Raw genomic sequence first — 22,458 nt, 5'->3', positions numbered from 1 at the left:
TGATGAGATAGTCCTGGAGTAGATTCTGCTCCCTCTCTGCTTTGGGCTTTCTCTGCTAGTCCTGTTCTTTCCAAATTCCAACTACTGACCTGAAGAATCAGCTTCTGCCACAGCACACCAGCCCTGGGCTCTGGGCCACCTCTTTTTATTCCTTTAGCCAAGGGATGGTGGTAGCTTCTTCTTACAGCTAATCTGTAGCTTGGGCCCACCCTACTTCTGTCTTACATCTTTGTAACCAATTCTTTATATTAATTTTCCTCTGCTTAAAATAGTTGGGATGATCTGCATTTTTCTGGTTGCACTCTGAATGATAGATATTCTCTCTCTCTCTCATTCTCTCTCTCTCTCTCTCTCTCTCTCTCTCTCTCTCTCTCTCTCTTCCTCTCTCTCTCACACACACACACACACACACACACACACACACACACGGGCAAAAGTAGGTTTACAGTTTTACAAGAGTATGTGAAACAGTTTATTCTTGTTCTGTTTTCAATACAAACAACTGTAAACCTACTTTTGTTCACCCCTGTATACATACATACACACACACACACAAACATAAACACAGTATATGCTATTTTATTAGTTTTTAAGCCTTACCGAGGGATATTTTTTCCATTGCTTTTTTTTTTTTTAAATCACCTGACAATATTTTTTCCATTGCTTTTCAGAGAGAGAGAGAGAGAGAGAGAGAGAGATGTCAATGTGTGAGAGACACATTGATTGGTTGCCTCCTGCTCAGGCCCAACTGGGGCCGGGAATGGAGCCTGCAACCTAGGTACGTGCCCTTGGCCGGAATCGAACCAGGGACCCTTTGGTCCTCAGGCTGACGCTCTAACCACTGAGAAAACCGGCTAGGGCAGTATATGCTATTTTAAAGTAAGAGGCAGACATCATGATACTTTAATGAAATACTTTAGCATATATCCCCTAAGAATAAGGATATTTTCTTACATATCTACTAAACAATTATCACACCTAGGAACATTAAGAAAAGTTTCCTATTATCTAACATCGAATCCATATTAACATTTCCCTGACTCCAAGATGTCTTTCACTGTGTGTGTGTGTGTGTTTGTGTTTTTAATTACCTCACCAAGGATTAACTCAAGGCTTACACCTTGAATTTGGTTATGCCTACTTAGTCTGTTTAGTCTAGAACAGTACTTCAGTTATTGGTGTGTGTTTTTTTTAATGACTTTTTTTTTATGCTAGTTGTAATAAAACAAAATGCCAGAAAGTTGCTTCATTGAGGTTGGAATTCAGCTTTGCTGTCATGCTGCGTTTTTCTTTTTTGATTGACAGATTGAATGGAGCCATCCTCTCTTCAAGGGAGGCAGCAGGTTTGTGGTTTGCTCTGTGTTATGTTGTGGTGGTGAAGTGTTGGTATTGGTTTTAAATGTGGTTTCGGGGTGGAAAAGTGGGGGGCAGAGGAGTGCACTTACAGTGGCTAAAGAATAGTCTCTTCCTCATGGTGGTAGAGCTTGTTATTTTATTGTTGAACATCAGCCGTGATTATCGACCATCTATATTTTCTTCCTTTATTCAGAAGCACCCCCACCCCAATCTGTTTAACATTCAACCGTGTTGCTGCAACAAAATCGACTAAAAGATAGACGTTTTTGAAAATGAAATTGATTAAAGTAGATAAAGTTAAGATTGCACGCGTTACATTTATCTTGAAATACCAATTATTTATTAAAGAACAACTTTAGAACATAATTTTTAAAATGTTTTGTTTTTGGTTTAAGTAAATTTGAGAATTATAAGAGAATCTAAAATGAGGCACAATTCCTATGGATCGTGCTGCTCTATTGACTTTAAAAATGAAATGTTTTCTGTTTGCTGTATCTTCATTTGTTTTGGCAACATAATTATCCTCTGGCTGATAGGATTGACATGCTAAAATTTGAACTGTGTTGCATGCCTATGATTTTAAGGAATTTTCAAACTGTTCCTCTTCAGTTTTACTGTTTCTCACCATTATGTGCAGGTATAGTCAGTTAGGAAAAAGCCACTACCCTGAGAGCACCTTTCCTGACTCTTGTGCCTGATTCTTTCAATATTTACCTTCATCTTTCTGTGTAAACTGCTTGTATTATTTCTTTTTAAAAGTTCAGTTTCTTGTCATCTCTTGACTAATATGGAAGATTGAACTATGTCACTGCCCCGTCTGTGCTTTGCCCCTTCTCCTCACAGCTGCTTCTTGAATCAATCCCTCCCTGCCTCCCTCTCTCTCTCTCTCTCACTCCTTGGATATCCCCCCGCCCCCCCTTCTCTCTCACACACACACTCACACACACTCTCACACACTTGCACACTTTTAGACCTCTTCCCCCCCAAAGTAGATATAATTTTTTAAAAATATTATTTTTAATCCTCAAAGGAGGGTATTTTTTCTATTGTTTTTCAGAGATAGTAGAAGGGAGGGAGGGAGGAAGTGGGGGGGAGGGAGAGAAAGAAACATTGATGTGAGAAAGGTACAATTGATTGGTTGCCTCCTGGGGCCGGGGATTGAGCCTGCAACCAAGGTATGTGCTGTTGGCCAGAATCGAACCCTGGACCCTTCAGTCCTTGGGCTGACGCTCTAACCACTGAGCCAGACTGGCTTGGGCCCAAACAAAATAGGTATAATTTTTATTAAATATTTGATGTTCACATTATTTTCATTATTAAATGTTGCTCATACCTGAACCCTGTATGCTAGATACCTTGATTAATTTTTTCTTTCCTTCACAACTTTTATGTTTTCCCTAGAATGAACAACTTTTTTTTTCTGTTGGTTGATCTTCTGTGAATATGCAACTAATTCCACCCAGTCCTGCCAGTTGTTAAAGTAGTGTCTTAGTGTGCTCAGTTACGTTAAACAGAGGCTTTCTTGGCTTCATCTTGAAGACATCTCATTTGAATCTTCTGGCCTGCTCCAGTCGGGACTGGTTACCTTCCACACTGGTGCACAGCTGATATCCTGGGAGTCCTCTTCTGTGTTATGTCCTTGTTTTCATACGCACCCATCCTCATTCATGGTTTATTTTGTTTTGTTAGAGCATGTCTTCCAGTACTAACCCAAGAAAGGCACATAGGGTAATATTTTTGGAGACATTGCATTTCTAAAAATGCCTTTACTTCAGTTGTTAGGTGAGGTATACTGTTCTAAGTTGTGGACTGTTTTGAAGTCAGTGTTTCATTATTATCTAGATTTCAGTATTACTCTTGAGAAGGTCAAGCTCATTCTGATTCCTTATCCCTTCACTGTGACTTGTTTTTTACTTTCTGGAAATCTTTTTTTTTGGGGGGGTCTATTGTTTTCTGTGTTCTGATATTTTACACGTCTACTCAGTCTCTTTAGCTGTTAGGGTCTCATTCTACTAAAATCTCATCAAACACCTTTCCTGTATCTTTCCAAGTGCAAATAATCTTCCCTTTTCTGAATTTACATAGCATTTTTATGTCTGTTTTTCTTATGACATGTGGTTCTACTTCTTTTAAACTATTTGTTTATGTCTCATCTGGTAAATTTTAATTTCTCACTGTAGGTAATGATTGCTGCTTTAGCTCAATCAGTGCTTTGCACATAGTAAATACTCAGTCTTTTGACTGACAAGGGTTTTCAGTTTTCTTTTCTGGTGTTACATTTACACATATATTTTTAAGTGAAAATTGGACAGAATGCAAGAGTAGGGCACTGTTTCTGTTGCATATACTTTCCTTGAAACTTGCTTGGGCATAAAATATGCAGAGCTTTTGTATTACCCAGGTCACAACTCACAAAAGCTCATTATCTTGCTGCATAATGTAAGGACTTTTCTTTCCTTACACTCTTTATGGAGTATGAGAGCTTTTTTGAAGGTGAGCTAGGAGTCATCTTTCTAGGACGTTTTCTGTACTGTTTTCTCCTGTTGTTTCCTGCAGTACAGTGGATATCCTGCAATAGCGTGGACATCAGTATTCCTTCTAACTTGCAGCTTACCAAATCACCTGTGCTTTCCGTCTCAGCAGGCGTTAGAAATCTCCCCTCTATCCTGTCCCAAACCCTGTCCTTTATCTGAGTGAGGAACAGTGTTCTCAGTGGTTTTGACTCCAGATCCTCTCTCTGGGCTACGACCCATCTTTGGGGAACCTTGGCCTGATTGGGACATTTGCTTCTTGGTAGACTTCTCTCCAGCCACTTGATGTATGAATTTCTTTCCTCGTCTGTTGCTCATGTGTGATGGATTTTTGCTCATCATAATGTAAAATTATTATTAGTGTTTAAATCTTTGGTTGTTTTTTTTTTTTTTAGAATAGGTGTTAATTTTTTTTTTTTTTTAATATATCTTTATTGACTTCAGAGAGAGGAAGGGAGAAGGAGAGATAGAAACATCAAAGATGACAGAGTCATTGATTGAGCCCGAAACCCGGGCATGTGCCCTGATCGGGAATCGAACCCCAATTGCCTGGATCCTACGTCGATGCTCAACCGCCGAGCCATGCCCGGCTAGGCCAAATCTTTGGTTATTTTAAATGCACACATCCTAAGTGAGAAACATTTTTTTTTTTTTAATTGAGTATACAATTAAGAGGTTGAGAAAATCTTTAGGTGGAAATTTATTTCAAAGGAGTAGCTCCAAACCTTAAATAAAGGCTGTAGGTTATGGAGAGAGAGCATAGGAGGATTAGGAAGCTTAAAGTTTTGTTTTTGTTTTTTTTTAAACCACATTTTAGAGGTCAGTCTGTGCGCCTATGTGTATAAAAGTCTTTTAGAAATGAAAGTTGATGTTTGTTGATTAGGTCATCTGCAGCTTGCTTGGGGGAAAAGAGGGCAGGACAGATGTGTTGTAAGTGGCTGGGGAATGATGGTTAGGAGATACCTTTCCTTCGTAGACCTCCAGGATTTTTATTTCCCTTGCAGAGTTAATACCATTTGGTATAGAAGAGTAGAAGTGTAGTTTCTTTGGGCCTTTGTTCTTTGGTGGCTCAACAAACCTAGAAGTGACAAATTCTGGAGCACTGTCAAACTGACACAGCAGGTTTCCTAAGAGCTGCCTGGGTGACACTGGAATCGGGAACATGCAGAGCAGGGCCCTGTGAATGCAGGAAATGCCAAAGTATGTGTGCATATGTGTGGCATGTGGTATGTTGCATGTGTGTGTGTTTTATAAACTTACTATGTGTTTTGGATGAACAGTTGATTAGAGTACTGAGTCTCCTTTTAAAGAAGTCCAGATCAGGGAGCAGAGTAACTATAGGTTATTTGCATGGTGGTTTTTATGTTTAGTAACTTTGAGAATTAGGGTCTGAGCTGCTTTCTGTGCTGGTTAAAAAATGACAAGGATTAGTAATTATACATTTTTTATGAGTGTTCCATTTTAGTAACTCGTAGGCATGGCTGTGTTAGAGATTCTCTTGGAGGGCCTCTTAAGGATATCAATTACCTGGCCTCAACCCTGGAAGGTTAGTCTGAGTCAGTAGATCTTGGGTAGGGTCCAGGAATGTGTGATAACTATGATTAATCTTTTGCCTCCTCCCTCCCAGCCTTTCCTTTAAGAAAGAACTGTACTTAACATTACTTTAAATTGGAAAAATGTACTGTTAACTTGAATTGAGCTTTTTGTTAGTAATTCTGTGTTGTGGATAGTTCAGTAGTTAAAGGCAAAAGTTAACAATTTAGTACATTTTTTTTTTTTTTTTTTTTTTTGAGTATAGAAATGAGAATGATTGTGGAACTCTAAAAACAAACAGCTATGCCCTGTCTGTGTGATTCAGTTGGTTGAAGCGTCATCCTGTACACCAGAAAAGTTGCAGGTTTAATTCCCTGTCAGGGCACATACCTAAGTTGCAGGTTCTATCCCTGGTTGGGGCACGTACGTGAGGCAACCAGTCGACGTTTCTCTTTTACATAGATGTTTCTCTCTCTCTCTCTCTCTTCTCCCCTCTTTCCCTCTTTTTCTTTCTTTCTCACCATCCCTCCCTCCCCCTCCCTCCCCCCTCCCTCCCCCTTGCCCCTCCCTCCTCCCTCCTTCTTCTCTTTGTAATTAATAAACATATACTTGGGTGAGGATTAAAAAACAAACACCAAAACCAAACAATTATGTTTTTTCTTAAATTCTTTCTTCAAATAATTTCAAAACATGTTTTTGTTATAGTGTGTGTACATATGTATATATGCATGTACACATATGTATGTGTATATATATATGTATACACATACAATACATACCCTGTGTAGAAGTGTATAACATTTAAAATGGAGTCCTTCTAACCCCACTTTTCAGAGGTAACCACTGCAAATTTTGGGGTGTATTTTTTTTGGACTTTTTTTTAAATCCTCACCTGAAGATATGTTCATTGATTTTAGGGAGAGAGGGAGAGAGAGAGAGAGAAAAACATTGATGTGAGAGAGAAACATCAGTTGCCTCCTGCATGCACCCCTACCACCAGGGATTGAACCTGGAACAGTCATGTGCCCTGCCTGAGAATCAAACCCTCAGCCTTTCAGTGTATGGGATGATGCTCTAATCAACTGAACCACACCGGCTAGGGCTTTTTTGGGACATTTTTATATGCACATATACAAATGTATGTAATTGCCCTTCCAAAAATAGACTTAAACCACACATACTGTCTTTAGCTTGCTTTGCTCACTTATGGTCTTGTCCACATTATTCCATGTCAGTGTATTCAGGCCTGTTAGTAGGAAATAATTTGAGCAACCAGGATATGCCACCTCCTTTTGTTCAGATATGCTGTGACATTAGCTTTTCCAGACATACACTATATTTTGCTTGCTTATTAGAATATTTCTGTGGTTGGATTGAGAGGTGGACAATAGGAAACCCAGCATACTTTAGAGAAATCAGTATTTCTGATGCAGTGCATTTTGCTGGTTTCTACAGTTCCTATCATAGTAGCGTTTCAGCATGTGAGCCAAAGAAAAGAGTATGTATGAGTGACTGCATCATAAAAGAAGGGAAATTGACTCAATAGCAGAGATAGGGAGCAACCTGAATTTTACATCACTTGCAGTATGTTTGATGGGGCCAGTTTTTTTTTAAAATCACAAAGTTACCACAGTTAAAATTGTTGCATTTCCTTTTGGTGATGCTAACTTGGTGCATTTGATATTTCTGTTCTTTTGTATAGGATCCAAGCTACTGGATACAGGTGCATCGACTGGAACATGGAGATGGAGGAATACTGGATATTGACGACATCCTCTGTGATGTAGCAGATGATAAAGACAGAGTGAGTTCAAGTCCAGGGGAAGCTGCTCTGAGTGCCTATTGTGAAGACTGGGGAGGGAGTGGGTAGGAGGGAATACTTTCGTTCCTGTTTAGACATACTTTAAAGAACATTTGGGCCATTCACTCTGGTATGTTTGTTTTATAAGAAGCATTGTGAATCGTTGCTACCCTGAACCCTAAGGTATAATGCTTTTTTTGATACCTGGGGCACAGTGCTAAGTTTGGGAATTTTAAAATTGCAACTTTTAAAATGGATATATATTTTTAAAGGTGCTTTTCCCTCATTTTTACCTCCTATTTTAACCAAACAGAACATCTTTCCTGACAACTCAGGTCTGTCATTATGATCATTATGTGTTTCGGTGTGCGATGCACAGGCTTCTTAGTTCTGATCCCCACTTTGGTCCATTCCAACAGCTGGCCTGTCAATAAATTCTTTATTGTAATAGGTTTTGGCCACACCCTTTTTTGTGTTGACATGTAACAAAATTATAGAAAGACTTAGCTGCATACACAGTTTTGTCATCATGGCCATGTAATAGCACAAGTTAGATTAAACCAGTGAGGGTATGTCTTGGGGTTGGAAGATGGTAAAATCTTGTGGGCCCTGGTCCTCTTGGGGAGCTCTCTCATTACCGGCCCTTTGCCTCATCCTTCATCTGCTCCTTTGCTTGTTGGAGAGCTGGATGAGCACAGCTGTTGTGTCTTGTTTACTCCTATGGTGGTGTGGTTCCTGCCTGAGAATTGGTGGGTGTCTTATGTGTTTTGTTGAAATCTTAAGAAAAATGAAAAATTTCAGGTACTAAATACTATGTACATCGAGTGATATCTCATTTTCTTGTTGTTACTGTGGGCCAGTAGCACATTGTGTAAAAAATGCAGAACTTTTCTACCCATTTATGATTTGTTGCTGTTTGTCTTGGTGGTGTTTATCTGTTTTAAGCTTTCCAGTGAGCCAGGAATAGGTGACTCTCAAATTCTTTTCCTGCATTCCTTCTGAAGACTTAAATTATAGTCAATTTATTGTGTGGTTCAGCTCTAAAACTTAAGGCAACTTCAGAGATTTATGGAGGTTTTAAACAGGTGCCCTTCCCCAGAGATAATATTACTAAGAGATTAATGTCCTATTGGTTTTTCATTATTTTCTTTTTCCTTGTTCATTAGTTCTCTCTCTCTCTCTCTTTCTTCCTCCCTCCTCCTCCCCCTTTCTCCCCCTCCTTCTTTCTTCTCCCTCTTCCTCCTCCTTCTTCCTTCTTCCCCTTCTTCTTCCTCCTGCTCTCCTCCTCCTTCCTCCTCCTTCCTCCTCCCCCCTCCTCCCCCTTCTTCCTCCTCCCTCTTCCTCCTCCTTCTCCCTCCTTCTCCCTCCTTCCCCTTCTTCTTTCTCCACCCTCCTCCCTCCTCTCCTCCTCCCTCCTCTCCTCCTCCCCCTTCTCCTCCTCCCCCTTCTTTCTCCTCCCTCTTCCTCCTCCTTCTTCCTCCTTCCTCCTCCTCTTTCCTCCTCCTCCTTTTTCTTTTTTCTTTCCTTTCTCCTCCCCTCCATTCCTTTTTTGGATTTTTTTTTTTCTTCTATAAAAATAATATAGCTCCTTATGAGGAAAAATAAACATATAAAGAAGGAAATAACCACCTGTAATCCCATTGTTGCTCAGAGCTCATCACTGTTGGTATTTGAGTGGCCTTTACATCCTGACACTTCTTTTTCAGATATAGACACATTCATACTTTTTGTTTTAAAGCAAAAGGGTTGAATAGTAGCCTGCTTTTTGCCTTTGAGTTGATTATAAATATATTTCCATGTCCATTAACCATAGCATATAGAAGTCAACCAAGTCTTTATTTGTATATGCCAACTTAGCTGCATATATTTTGTTTTAAGAACCTGTGTACTCTCTTGTTGTACTCCTTTTGGCGCTCTGGTTGCTGTGGAGATAGTTGAGGTGTGGTCTGTGTGCTTTCATCATTGACATCCGCCTGCACTCTGAGCAGCAGTGCCGAGCCCTGGTTTCTGTCCATCTGTGTTTCCGTTGTGAAGGGGTACAGACATAGGTTTCCCTCAAATTGGTACCATCCTACTTTACATTTTTACTTTGTACCCTTCAGTAGAGGGAATGAGAACCAGTATATAAGGTTGCCTCTGAGGTATGCCTAGCTCTGCTGTATTGCTTGGAATAACCTGCTGTGGATGTTGGGTGGTTGTATGAATAAGGCTGGTGGGACTGATTCTGAGAACACTGAGCTAAATGGACTCATTACATTCAGCACCATGGAGCAATGTCTTGTAGGTTTACAAAGTACAGATTATTCATTCTTACCCTTCTTCCCTGTACCCCCAGTCAACATACACATACTAAACAGAGTCCACATGGTGAGTAGGTGAAATACTGAGATGAAGATGTTCAGCAGTGTGATTATAAAAATCTTTTGAAATGTATTGAGACTTATTTTATGCCCCATAAGTGGCATTTTTGGTGCATGTTCCATATATACTTGAAAATAATGTATACCCTGCAATTATTGGATTCAGTGTTCTATAAAGATGAATTAGGTTAAAGTGGTTGGTACTCTTGTTAGATCTTTGGGGTAATTTGTTAGTAACTGAAAATAATACACTCTTCTTTAACACAATTAACTATTAGATCACACACAAAAACCAGGAATAAGGCAAACTGTTGATCTTCTAAAATTTTTGCATATTAAATTCATAAGTCATTTAGTAAATCATGTTTTAGATTTTGTATTTTTATGCAACTTTGCTGATGAATATATTTTCTAGAATCTTTTAATATTTCTTTTATAAGTTAAAAAATTCTTTAAGCTGACAAAAATGTTTTAGATATTAATAAATGTAATACATTTTTAGATAATTTTACATGATACAGATTAAATTCAGTTTCCAAATAGAAAAGTGCTAGAGAGTATAATGTACCACAGACTGAAATAGCTTTAAATCATTATTTTATTTGTCCAGAAATACTTGAAAATATATATGATTAATTAAAATTTTTTGAATGAGCTTTCTAGATTAAAGGGCCCATTTTATGTTGTAGCTGTAATAAAATGAATAATCCAGAATTGCAACATCCAAATCCCATAGGTATTATTGGGTGCATTGTTCAAACTGAGGAGTTGTGTGTGGTCAGTTGCATGGCCCTTTTCCATGGCTCTGGAATTTGATTGGGATCTAATCAGCCTATACTGTGTTTAATTACTTTTGACAGTTACTCTGAGTAAACAGCTTGACACGTGTTTTGGTTTTAGGTTAAAAAAAGCATTACAGGCCCGTTTGGGCACGACTCAGTGGTTGAGCTTTGACCTGGGATCCAGGCGATCGGGGTTCGATTCCCCGTCAGGGCACGTGCCTGGGTTGTGGGCTCGATCAGTGGCTCTCTCATCATTGATGTTTCTGTCTCTCTCTCTCCCTCTCCTTTCCTCTCTGAAATCAATAAAAAGATATACTTTAAAAAAAAAAAAAAAAAAAAAAAGCATTACAGATCTTCTAAGCAATAAAATTCCTCTAAAAAAATGTTCTGTTTTATGAAAAAACCCCTGGGCACTTGTTTAAAACCCAGATACCTAGCCTAGGGAAGTACGATCTCTGTGACGTAGGCCTCGGCACCTGCATCTTATAATTCTTCAGGTGGCACTGAGGCTCACTAAACTTTGAAACTATAGGTTTAATGGCCCTACCGTCAGTCTCTATAATGTGGAAAATTGTCTCAAAGGTGCAAATCTTATATTTGGTCACTGTGACTGTGAAATTATGAAAAAATATTTTTATAGAGGGAAATTAGGATTAAGTGGCAATAATTCAAATGATAGTGAAAGAAAATTGAAGTACTTAATTAACCATAATTTTGCTCATTACTCTTTAATTATTAGAGTTCAGTGCACAGCACTGAGAAAGTTTTCTTTTAGTGCCTATACAATCCCAATGACCAGGATTTACCCAAATTTGTTCAAAATGATACGAGTGTGGGTTGTCTTGAATTCTTGGAGTAGGCTTGATTTTCTTTCTAAAATATAGAATGTTTAAGATGTACTTTGGCCATAAAAATGTGCCCTGTTTTGCTTGTCCCTTCTCTAATGTACAGCATAGTGATTACAGTCAACAGTACTGTATTGTATGCTTAGAAGTTGCTAAGAGAGTAGATCTTACATGTTCTCACCACAAAGAAGAAACGGTAATTCTGTGATGTGATGATTCAGGTGTTAGTTAATGCTGTGGTGGCAATCATTTTGCAAATATATCAGTGTGTCAAATCAACACGTTGTATACCTTAAACTTGCATAATGTCCTCTGTCAATTGTATTTTAATAAAGATCAGGGGGAGAAGGTAGGCCTTGTATACAGTTTTAAAATATTACCTTGTCAGCAATGACGGTTCTCTAGAAAAGCAGCACATCTCAAAACAGGTGTTCCAGAATAAACGCTACCAAACGTTGCTTTATAGTAAGTTGCATCTTTGAAAATGTTTGGCTTAAGTTTTCCTTTGTCTCATATCTCGAATGAAACATGTAAAACCCAACAAGTATATAATAAAGCATTATCATTATGCAAAGAAAAAAGTAAAAAAAGGAGGGTAGGGTAGGTGAGTGTTGATTTCTTCTTCATTAATATTGTCTGAATAATTGCAGAGAAGTAATTTTAAGTGATACACGAAATCATGCCATTCATTCATTCACACATTTATTCATAGAGGGCAGAAATCACATAGAAAGTGGCAGATTTTTATGTTTTGTAGGCTAAGAAGCATATTCTGTACCTTTTGATGCTCATAATTTCAGAATAAGCCAACTAATATAGTAACTACATTTTCATTCAGTCTTGTGTGCTACACACTTTAGCAGGATATGGTCACATCTTTGTTTCAGCCCTGCAAGACAGATAGTAGTGTCCCCATTTTAAAATAGAGGGAGAACCAAATATGTTTTATAAATTTACAGATCTTTTTTACTACTTTGGGCTACAGCCTGGACCTAAATAATAATCATTTTAATTGTTGGTTGGGGTTGCAGAAAGAAGCTATTTTGGCTAGTAAAATAAGTGGATTTTAACTTTCATTTTGTCAGATTACTGTGTCTTCTTATATGACTATTTATTAAAATGTCAAGAGCTTAGTGTCATAATTTTACCACAATTCACATTTATTGATGCCCCTTGATCATATATCATATTAAAATTATAGCATTTGTTTGAGCAAAGGTTAAGCATATCTTATGGATTCACTCATTTCTTCATTTATTCCACCTTTCTGATAGTATTTCAACAAATGCTTTTCATTCCCTAATATACTTGAGAAACAGCTGGAAGTACTGAGTACGTTGGGGCTGGAAGGAGTTCTATCATATCCTAGAGCTTTCCTTGCAGTGAGGATAGTAGACTATGAAGGAAGTAAGTCTGGGATGTGATATAGAATAGATGGGTGGGTGGGTGAGGGGTCATGTTTGCAGTCTTCTAAAAAGACACCTCTGGGGAGGAAGCAAGTAGTGCAGCCTTGATTGGATAAGGAGGAGCCAGATCTGGGAACAGCTGGGGTCAGAGGACTGTAGGCAGAGGGAGCAGGTCGTATGTACAACAATCTGAAGTAGAAAAAGGGTAGAGGTGTGTTCATGGATCCAAAGGGAATTAGTTTTGCTGATATGCAGTGAGGAATTGAGAGAGGGGAAAGAGGTGGGGTTGCAGAGGAAGAGGGGTGAGAGGGAGTTATTAAAAGCTATATTAAGCAATTTTGAAATTTGATACTAAATGAACTGTCAGACTGTGGAGTGACATAATTAGATGTGTACTTATAGAAGATTGCTTTGTGAAGAACTCATTGTAGATGGGCAAGAGAGGGGAGAAAGACCTTTGAGAAGGCTGTCATCCAGTGAAGAGATGGTATCTGAGTCTAATGTAGACTTGGGGGGGATATATGAATGGAGTTGAGATATGTTTTGGAGTTAGATTTTCCAGAATTTCAGGCTGTGAAGAATGAGGGCAAAGAAGTTATAAAGGGTGACTTTTAAAGTTTTAACTGGAGCAAATTGGGTAGGGGATATGAAGGTTCCATTTATTGTTGAAGGGGTTAGGGAGATTCTGTTTACTATGGAAAGTTCATTTAAGTAGAAGACTTAAGGACTGGGATAAGGGTAGAGGGTTGGGGATAGTCTCTTTTTTGGTGGGACATTTAAACTTTTTTTTTTAAACATTTTTTTTTATATATCTTTATTTATTTCAGAGGGAGGAAAGGAGAGGGAGAGAGAGATAGAAACATCAATGATGAGAGAGTCATTGATCGAGCCCGCAACCCCGGGCATGTGCCCTGACCAGGAATCGAACCCCGATCGCCTGGATCCTAGGTCGATGCTCAACCGCTGAGCCACGTCGGGCAGGGCTAAACTGTTTTTGAAATGCCTTTGAGACATCCAAGAAGCGATGTCAAGTAGGTTATTAGACTTGTAAGTCTGAAGCTCAAGGGAAAGATCAAAGTTGCAGATATGAATTTGTAAATCATAGTACGGGGTGGACAAAAGAAGGTGGTTAATAATAATAACAAATAATACAATAATTAATGAATAAATAATACAAGCATAAGCTGTGTTTTGTGTACTTATAACTAAACTTGCTTTTGCCCACCCTGTATGTAAATTAGATGGTAAAGACATGCAACAAATAGTGTTTCCACTTGCAAAATTTGCAATAAATCTAACCTAATAATCTTTATTAGTTTCTCTGATGGTGTATACCCTTGACTCAATACTTGCCTTGTCTGTGATGGAAAATGCTAATAAATTTTAATTAGGAAATTAGTATAAAATGTGGAAAAGAAACTCCTTAAGTTCTCCTGCATCAAAACATTTGAATGAGAATAACATAAAACTTAGATTTTGAAAAAAACAACTCAATTTAAGAGACTAATGCTGGAAGATTACTCCTTAGACATGAGGCACTGGTGGTATTATTTCTAAAATATGTACGGATAGTCACACTCAGAAAGCCCCTAGAAATTTATGAGTGTTGTCACTGTCTGATGTTAGATGGCAAGCACTTGACTGCCACCTAGGAAAGAGCATATTTAATATAATAAAGTCACATAGTATAGCATCAGAAATCCTCATGGAATAGGGAATTATAATAGAATCCTAACCCTTTATTTCAGAATTCTGATATTCCGTGCATTGGAGTGTCTAATATGTTTCTTGACTTATTTTCTTACAAAAAATTGATAAGAAATTCTTTTTAGCGGACAGTCACATGATGACTGTTCTCAGGCATTTTGTTATTAGCTGTAATGTGTAGTGTCGGCAGAGAGTTCTCAGTTCTAGGAACTTAAGAGTGAAACGAACCTGCAGTTACATTTTTGTAATAGCGTCATTTTCTTTAACTTAGCCCACATATTCTTATTGAGCATCTCTTACATTATAGGCAGAACTGGAAATATCGAAGTGAGTAGGGATTGCTTACCTTTAGGGAGCCCTTGTAAAATAGGAAGGGGAAAATGCTAACAAAATATTTTTTCAGCCACAGTAATTTTGTTGCATGTTTTAGAACTTGATTGTCTTTTACCTTTTTTTTTTTAAATTAGTATAAATGAAAGGAATTCCAAGTACTTTTAAAGCAAGAAATTCTCCATGTGTAGGTGGGAATATTCAAGCTGGATAAGTTAGGTATGTCCAGATCAGCCTCTAGACCAGAAATGCTTCCTCACCCTGAGTGCCAATTCTGACTTGTCCTCTCTCGTAGAAAGGCAATATGTAAAGATGATCCACCTTTAGTGGCCACAGCAGATCACTGCTCCTCAGACTGCCTTGGCGAAGGACTAGAGTGGTTTTCTGTTTCCAGTCTGTGGCAGACCAATATTTTTGTAAAACACAATATAAATTAATTACAAGGAAAAATTGGCTCGTGTTTTACATACTTTTACTTCATATATAATTAGAGTCAACAGACAAAATTATTCTGTCAAATAACCATAAGCATTTCCAAAAGCATACTGTATTTTTGTACTTCACTGGAGACTGGGTAACACTTTTAACAGTAGTGCAATATATAACTGTTGCCTTTAATCTTACTGTGCTTATATTATCTATCAGCTAGATATTCTGCTATAGGCTAATATTTGATTATATGGTTTCTTCACTTTTGTAGTTTCTTTAATGATTGCTGTGTGTGCTTCTAAAAATAATAATGGTGTGGCTCTTTCTAACAAGTAGTAAACTCTTAAGATTATTAGCTAAATTAAAAGATATTTCCATGAATGTATTTCCATGAAAATATTTCCATTTCAGTCCTTGGGTTATGCTTATGTATGTCCTAAGGCATTGAGTTTTATGGTCTCTAGTTTAATAGTATTTGAGTATTTATTGTGTTGTGAATATTCATAGTATTTAGTACTAACTAGAAGCCTAGTTCTCCTTTTCTCATGTATCTTATTTTCATGTTCTCTCCTCACACTCAGCCTCAGTTTAGTTAGATCTGAGATAAGGTGACGGGAAGGTGCTCTTGTTGCCTTTTGAAGGGACACAAAAACACCCCCCCTTTCCTTTCTGGGACAGAGAGGCTTTCCAGACTCCTGTTTCATTTCCTTGTGAATATTTTGCCCTATATTTTTCCAAGTAAAAGGTGTATATTTAAGCATTTGATCACTCAGAGAATATTCAAGGAGATTAAAGAATGGTCCTGCTAAGAGGGCTCTTGTTTTGATCCTGTCCTGTAACTTCTTTCTGTTTTGTTATGTTTTGATCCTGTTCTGTAACTTCTGTCTGTTTTGGCAAGAAGTGAGTTGAGACCTTTGGACCTGATGTGTTTACTCACACCCTACTGACTGAAGGTGTTTTCCTACACCCTGTTTTACTCTGGACGAACTGTTTCTGGCCTGTTTAACTGGTGAAGTGGAGCCTTTTTTTAGTGCAGTTGGAGCCTGTCCCTGGCCTCTGGGTAAGCAGAACATATGCAAGTCCTGCGTCCATGGAGGGTTACTTAATGTAGGATGGGCTCTGTCCTTATTTCCCACTGATTTTCACTTTGTTACCCTTTCTTGAGGACTGAGCCAAATGCAGGTCAAATTCCAGGGTTTGGGGACTTCTTATTTGGGGATCATTTTATTCTGTAGTTGGTTTTGGAATCAAGTTACTATGGATTTTGCTTTCTTATCGATTGAGGGGAAAGGCAGAGTGAAGAGGAAACCTACATAGAAGTATTACTCTTTTTCTAGTTCCTCTAGAAAGGAGTTATTTATTGAAGTCTCTGAGATTCGCAAGGTCATTGAACTTCTAAAGAGCCACTTCAGAAATCAGCAAAAAGCAGATTGGTACAGAAATTTCTCATCCCTTTAAATTTCCTTTGGAGTTGAAGAAAGTAATACCTTCTTTGTATTTATTCCTTAATATTCTTTTGGAAAAGTTTTTTGATTAATTTAACATTATTTTATAGCTTCAAAAACATATTGATAATCTCTGTGCTGTCAGTCTCTTTGTGGATATTTATTTTTGATTTTTGTGTGTGTTCACTAATTACATGGGTTTAAATTACTGTGTCAAAAGTTAGCAGTTGTAATGTTATCAGAAGATTCTGATTAATATGAAATCTTCCAAAACATTGTTTTAATCAGGACTCTCGTGTTACTCAAACATCTTATTGAAAGAACTAGTTGACTTTTAGGCATAAATAAAATATTAGAATACAAGCTAATTTGTGGTTATATAATCCCATAGGATTGTTGTTCCATGGGCTTATTTTACCTAAAAAAATATACTGAGGCTAGTGAGTGAAAATATAAATGATAGGGATTCTGGTTGTATGCTTTCTTGATTTTTTTTTTTTTTCTTTTCCTGTTTATATGCTGACTGTAATTTTAGACTGTTCAAATAATATATAGCATGCCTTTTAATAGCATTGTCTGTTATAAATGAAGATTCCTTTTCTTAATGGAACTATTTTTCAGTTACCTAACAGTAACAATCATAGGTATAAAGTAAAACTAAAATCCCACGCAAACTGATCCGGTCCCCACCAACAATCTATTTTTGGACAAGCATCATGGGTTGTGTGTGCCCTCTAGTGGTCTTTTGGTAGAATGGTTATTTTTGATCTTCATTCAGAACTAGTCATGATATCCATGTCATTACTGGGTGAAGAATTGTGCTTTCAACATTATAAAGAAACACTTTAGAACTGCTTCCTTATTATAATTTAAATCTAACTCAAATATATGGCGTTTATCTGGCTAGTTTATGATTGTTATGTGTTGTGGAACATGTCTCAGTGGTTTATAGAAGCAGACACTGAAAATGAATACATAACAGTTTTACACTTACAGGGGTGGGCAAAAGTAAGTTTACAGTTGTGAGTATGTAAAACAGAGTTTATTCTTGTATTATTATTACTTATCCTCACCTGAGGATATTTTTTTCCACTGACTTTTAGAGAGGGGGGAGAGAGGGAAAGGGGGAAAGAGAGAAAGAGAAAGAAAGAAGCATCGATGTGAGAGAGACATACCGATTGGTTGCCTCCTGCATGTGCCCTGAGCAGGGCCAGGGAACGAACCTGCAATTGAGGTACATGCCCTTGCCTGGGAATGGAACCAAGACCCTTTGTTGGGCAGGCTGGTGCTCCAGCCACTGAGCCACAGTGGCTAGGGCTCTTGTATCATTATTTATTAATTATTATTTTCCATATGAACAACTGTAAACCTACTTTTGCCCACCCCAGTATTTTTGTCCTCACATGTCTGCTAAATCCTGGGTACTTTTAGTTTCATCTTCTTTTCCTTACAGAGAGCATGACACATCAGGAGCAAATCAAATCTGAGAAATTCCAAATCTCTAATATATTTTCTCCAGCAGAAATCACATCCATAATAGATGTTTGTTGGCTAAGAATTCTCAACAATCCTGAACTATTTCAGTGTGACAGGTTTTATGTTCAGATCAATGTAATTTGAGTTAAAGACATAGAGTAAAACCTGTTTTTAAGAAATTAAACCTATTTAGAATATACAGAAAATAATACCAGCAATGAATGAGGAAATTAAGGGTGCTGATTCAGTTGGCAAAGTCTTTTCTTCTGTCTCCTTGAAGAAAAGCATCAAGTCTAAAACTCTGCTTGAACTTGAGGATGGGGGCCTATGTGCTGACATTTGATTCTTGAGAATTTAAATGAGTGCCATGTATTGTCATTAAGGATTTCATGGCATTGTTTATAGAAGTAGGGTGTTAACTTAGAGTTTTCTGTCCAAATCCAATTTGTTTAATTAAATTCTCACCATTTTGAACTCCCTGTCCTAAACTACTTCTAATTGCTTGTAGTTCCAGTGGTGGTAATAACAGCGATGATGCCTTGCTCTTGTAAACATGCTTCTAAATTATTAAGCTCTGAGCTTTCAGGTAAAATGATACTCTTTCTCACCCTAAATATAGAGTTCAGTTACACCTCCTGCACAAAGTCATTTTGTCATGATGAAAAAGACACTTTTTTTTTCCCCCCCCCCCGCTCAAGCAAGACACATGTCCTCTCTGGAGCATTGTTTCTCTGCTAAAAGCTAGAGTGTGACATTTAAGTAGCAGTATAATTTCAGTTTTGTGCATCACTTGTCTTGAGGAAAGGTTTCCATAGAAAATATGTTTCAAAATCATTGTTTTGTATATTCTTTGGAGGTTAGGGGAATGATAGAACAAGAGTATAGTATAACCTCTATGAGTTGTGAAGATAATTGATATAATGTATTAAATGAAAAAAATGAAGAGAAGCTGAAATGTTATATATTGGCCAGTTTGTTGGGCTGAGGCAAGGGATTCAATTTAAAGCATGTATGATAAAAAAATCTGCCTCAGCAAAAACACAACATGGTTTTTGAAGTAAATGGTTGAAATTCATGTATCAGAATGTGTTTATGTTTCAGAGCATGGATTTCAGTCATTTACTTCAACACCAGCACTGTAATTACTTATCTGTATATTTGTATCTATATGCTGACTTCTCCATCTTGATTATATAGAAAATCACTATGTACATGTAGAAGTCAGCAGAATGATACATTTTGACAAGGTTACTTAATGGTGGAAAACAATGAAGTAGACTCAGAGTTACACGATTTTTTTAATTTAACAAAAAGAAACCTTAGGAGCTATAAGTTAGTTAGATGTATAGCTTACAGTTTATCTGTTAAAAAGCTTTCCTTTGTAAGTAGAACACACAGAACTCAGAATAGCTGCCTTGAGTTTTTAGGGCCTAAAAGCAATTATTTTGATAGTTATCCTCAGGTAAGATGCAAAGGAAATTTGGTGGATTTTTTTTTTTTTTTTTAAATATCTTTATTGATTTCAGAGAGAGGAAGGGAGAGGAAGAGAGAGAGATAGAAACATCAGTGATGAGAGAGTCATTGATCAGCTGCAGCCCACAACCCGGGCATGTGCCCTGACCGGGAATCGAACCCCGATCTCCTGGATCCTAGGTCGATGCTCAACCGCTGAGCCACGCCCTGCTGGGCAGGTGGATTTTGTTTTTAAACAGCCTAGAAATTGGTAGGATCTATCATGTATGTGGTGTGTGTGTGTGGTGGGGGATAACATACTAAGGTGTTTTGTCCTAAGATTTTTTCATATTCTATTAAGAGCTTATGTAGAAGAATTAAAATTTAGCTCTGTATACATAAAGTTGTATTTTTACACCATTCTTGCCACTATAGACAATGACATTTTTGTCAATGATAAAATACAGATACATCTAGGATAATGTGAAGTATAAGACTGTTTATCACAAAACACTTAAGTAACATAGGTTCCTGTTAAGTGCTGTGTTAGAAAACTACTTAAGAGTATGTGACAAGTTAGGAATATATAACACTTCTCCTGGTTTATAAAGTTATTATAATGCAGATTCTTTTTATTTCTTCCTTCTTTTAAAATAGAGAATGACTTAGATTTCTAAGTAGAAAGTAGATGTGTATGTGTGGATAACTTTGAGGAGTGTTTTTCCCCCTCTTTATTACCAGAATAATTTCCTAATTATGGCAGAAAAGATAGTGTTGGCTACTAATGTCACCCAGATATAAATGAGAAATGTGTTCTTTATAAGTTTTGTAACATTGCTTCGCTGTGTAGATTTTAAAATATTAATGAATTTGATTTTTTGTTACTCTTGTGTTGCAAAAGTTGTATATTTTTGCTATTTTACAGCCTCAATGAGACGTTCCTAAACTTAAATAACAATTCATATTTTCAGGAATAACTCATACTTTTTAAAAGGTTAAGTTTAGCTTTACCCTATGTAATTAGGTAAAAATATGCATATTATAGCACTCAAACTATTAGTTAAAAAACAAAACAAATACTAAATTTTTGCTATCCTAGGGGAAATAAATTGTCTTCCAAAATCACGCTATGCCCAGATTGAGAGATTTCTGATTTGGATTGAACAATTGTTCAGGAGAATTGGCATGAATTATACTCCTCAGTTCTCCATTGACATTTCTTTAATAAGATGGTTTGGTCTGAAATCAGCCAAATTTAAAGTAGGCTGAGATTATTTTGGATTTAAGAATAGATTAATCCAGAACATTTAATACCTAAATATTGAAGGGAAGTGCATGAGGTGATGAATTCCTGTGATGGAGCTATTGGAAAAAAAAAAAAAAAAGACACCTGGACACAGTTTTTTGGAAGGAATTAAGCGGGATTAGGTCTTTAGTTTATTCTCTTATCTATTTCTTAAGATCAGACAGGCACTGGCTATCAAAATTCAGAAGGACCAGCATGAAACATTACTCATTTTGAATGAAAAACAGGTCACATAGTTGGAAGATTAATATATGTATTTTGAAAGGTAACAGTTCTACAAGGCAGTGTGTTAAAACAAAGTGAATACAATACAGTTGCTCACTTAGAGAGTAAGTTATTGTGAGCTCTTGGTTGTACATGACCACCATGAGGAGCTGGGCCTGTGAGAGTAGAAAAGATGACTGCAGGCCAGCCACAGGGGGACATGGAATTATGCTCAGCTGGTGGTAAATTTTCTGTTTGCCTTTATGGGTTGTGAACTAAGTGCACTGTAAATTATGTTAATTTGTGCTTTAAACGTTTTCAGTCCCGTAGATCCTAAGGGTGGGTGAGAAAGATGAAAAATATGCATAAATAATTGTGCCTACTGGTGAAAGGGAGAGAAGTTAATTTTTCGAATAAAAGCCCCAGGTAACTATATCCAGGATTTTTTTCAGACATGTATCTATTTTAGAGCTCTGTCTTTAAAACCGTAAAACATGTTGTTTTTGAAATTTGTGACCTACTTCTCTTTCCCCTTAGGAATGCTACTTCTGAATTCTTATAGCAGCTATAGCTTGGTCAGTTAATGCTGATCTTTATAATGGTTGGAACAGTTGACATTAGATCTTAAAAGAATCAATTCTCTTTGACTTGGAAATACATACCATATTTTGGCAAGCATTTTGCCTGTTCTACTAATCCTGATGTTTAAATTTCTCTTGCTGCATTATTTAGTAGTATCAGCCCTTAGTATTTTTATTTTTCTTGAATTTAATTTTCACATGGAGTTTGAAATACATATTACTGTGGTACATATGGTAAAAAATTTAGTTTTTTACCTTATTTTAACTTATTTTTTTCTTTTTATCTATTGATTTTGGAGAGAGGGAGGAAGAGAGAAAGAAACATGGATTTGTTGTTCCACTTATTTATGCATTCATTGGTTGATTCTTGCATATCCCCTGACTGGGGATTCATCCCCAAACCTTGGCATATTGGGACAACTCTCTAACTAACTGAGCCACCTAGCCAGGGCTACCACTGTATTTTAAATCTCAAGCATGAGATATCTTAAACATGCAAAAAAATTGTTTGAACATTGTGCAAGAGAAATATATTACTGAGGAAGTGGGTTTAAATTTGTGCTCTTTAAAGTTTGAGTTGCATGTATCACTTAATATTTATTTTTTCTTACTGAAATTGAACTTTTTATATAATTTGAATATCTGCCTATACATATGAGTTCTTAATTCAAAACTTCTTCAGAGCAAACAGCAGTGATCTGTTCTATATATATATATATAGGCAAACCCAATAGCAGCTGTTTTATGCTGTATGTGATGCAGCTTAAACACTTACTTACTTTGCTTTGAAGACTGTAGTTCTTACTGCTGGCCAGTATCAGTAACTTCCAAAAGAGTAGCCATTGACAGGTGCTCTCCACCCATCTAGCCAGGTGCACTTCATCTGGCTTTGTCAGATGAGTCCATAGTCACTC

General features: G+C 37.1%; 1 protein-coding gene across 16 annotated transcripts in view; it reads left to right on the top strand.

The window, feature by feature from the left end:
- PARD3 (par-3 family cell polarity regulator) overlaps positions 1 to 22,458 on the top strand; it is a 720,826-nt gene that overhangs the window by 99,692 nt on the left and 598,676 nt on the right. For all 16 annotated transcript variants that reach the window (XM_087823918.1, XM_087823919.1, XM_087823914.1 and 13 more), the window contains exon 2: positions 7,123 to 7,224. In XM_087823918.1, coding sequence (XP_087680044.1) covers positions 7,123 to 7,224 — 102 coding nt within the window. The remainder of the gene's footprint in view (positions 1 to 7,122; positions 7,225 to 22,458) is intronic.

The sequence above is a fragment of the Miniopterus natalensis genome, chromosome 1 (assembly GCF_054644295.1).
Source record: "Miniopterus natalensis isolate mMinNat1 chromosome 1, mMinNat1.hap1, whole genome shotgun sequence".
Lineage (NCBI taxonomy): Eukaryota > Metazoa > Chordata > Mammalia > Chiroptera > Miniopteridae > Miniopterus > Miniopterus natalensis.
The sequence above is the reverse complement of the archived record's forward strand: the minus strand, read 5'-3'. Positions and strand labels throughout refer to the sequence as shown.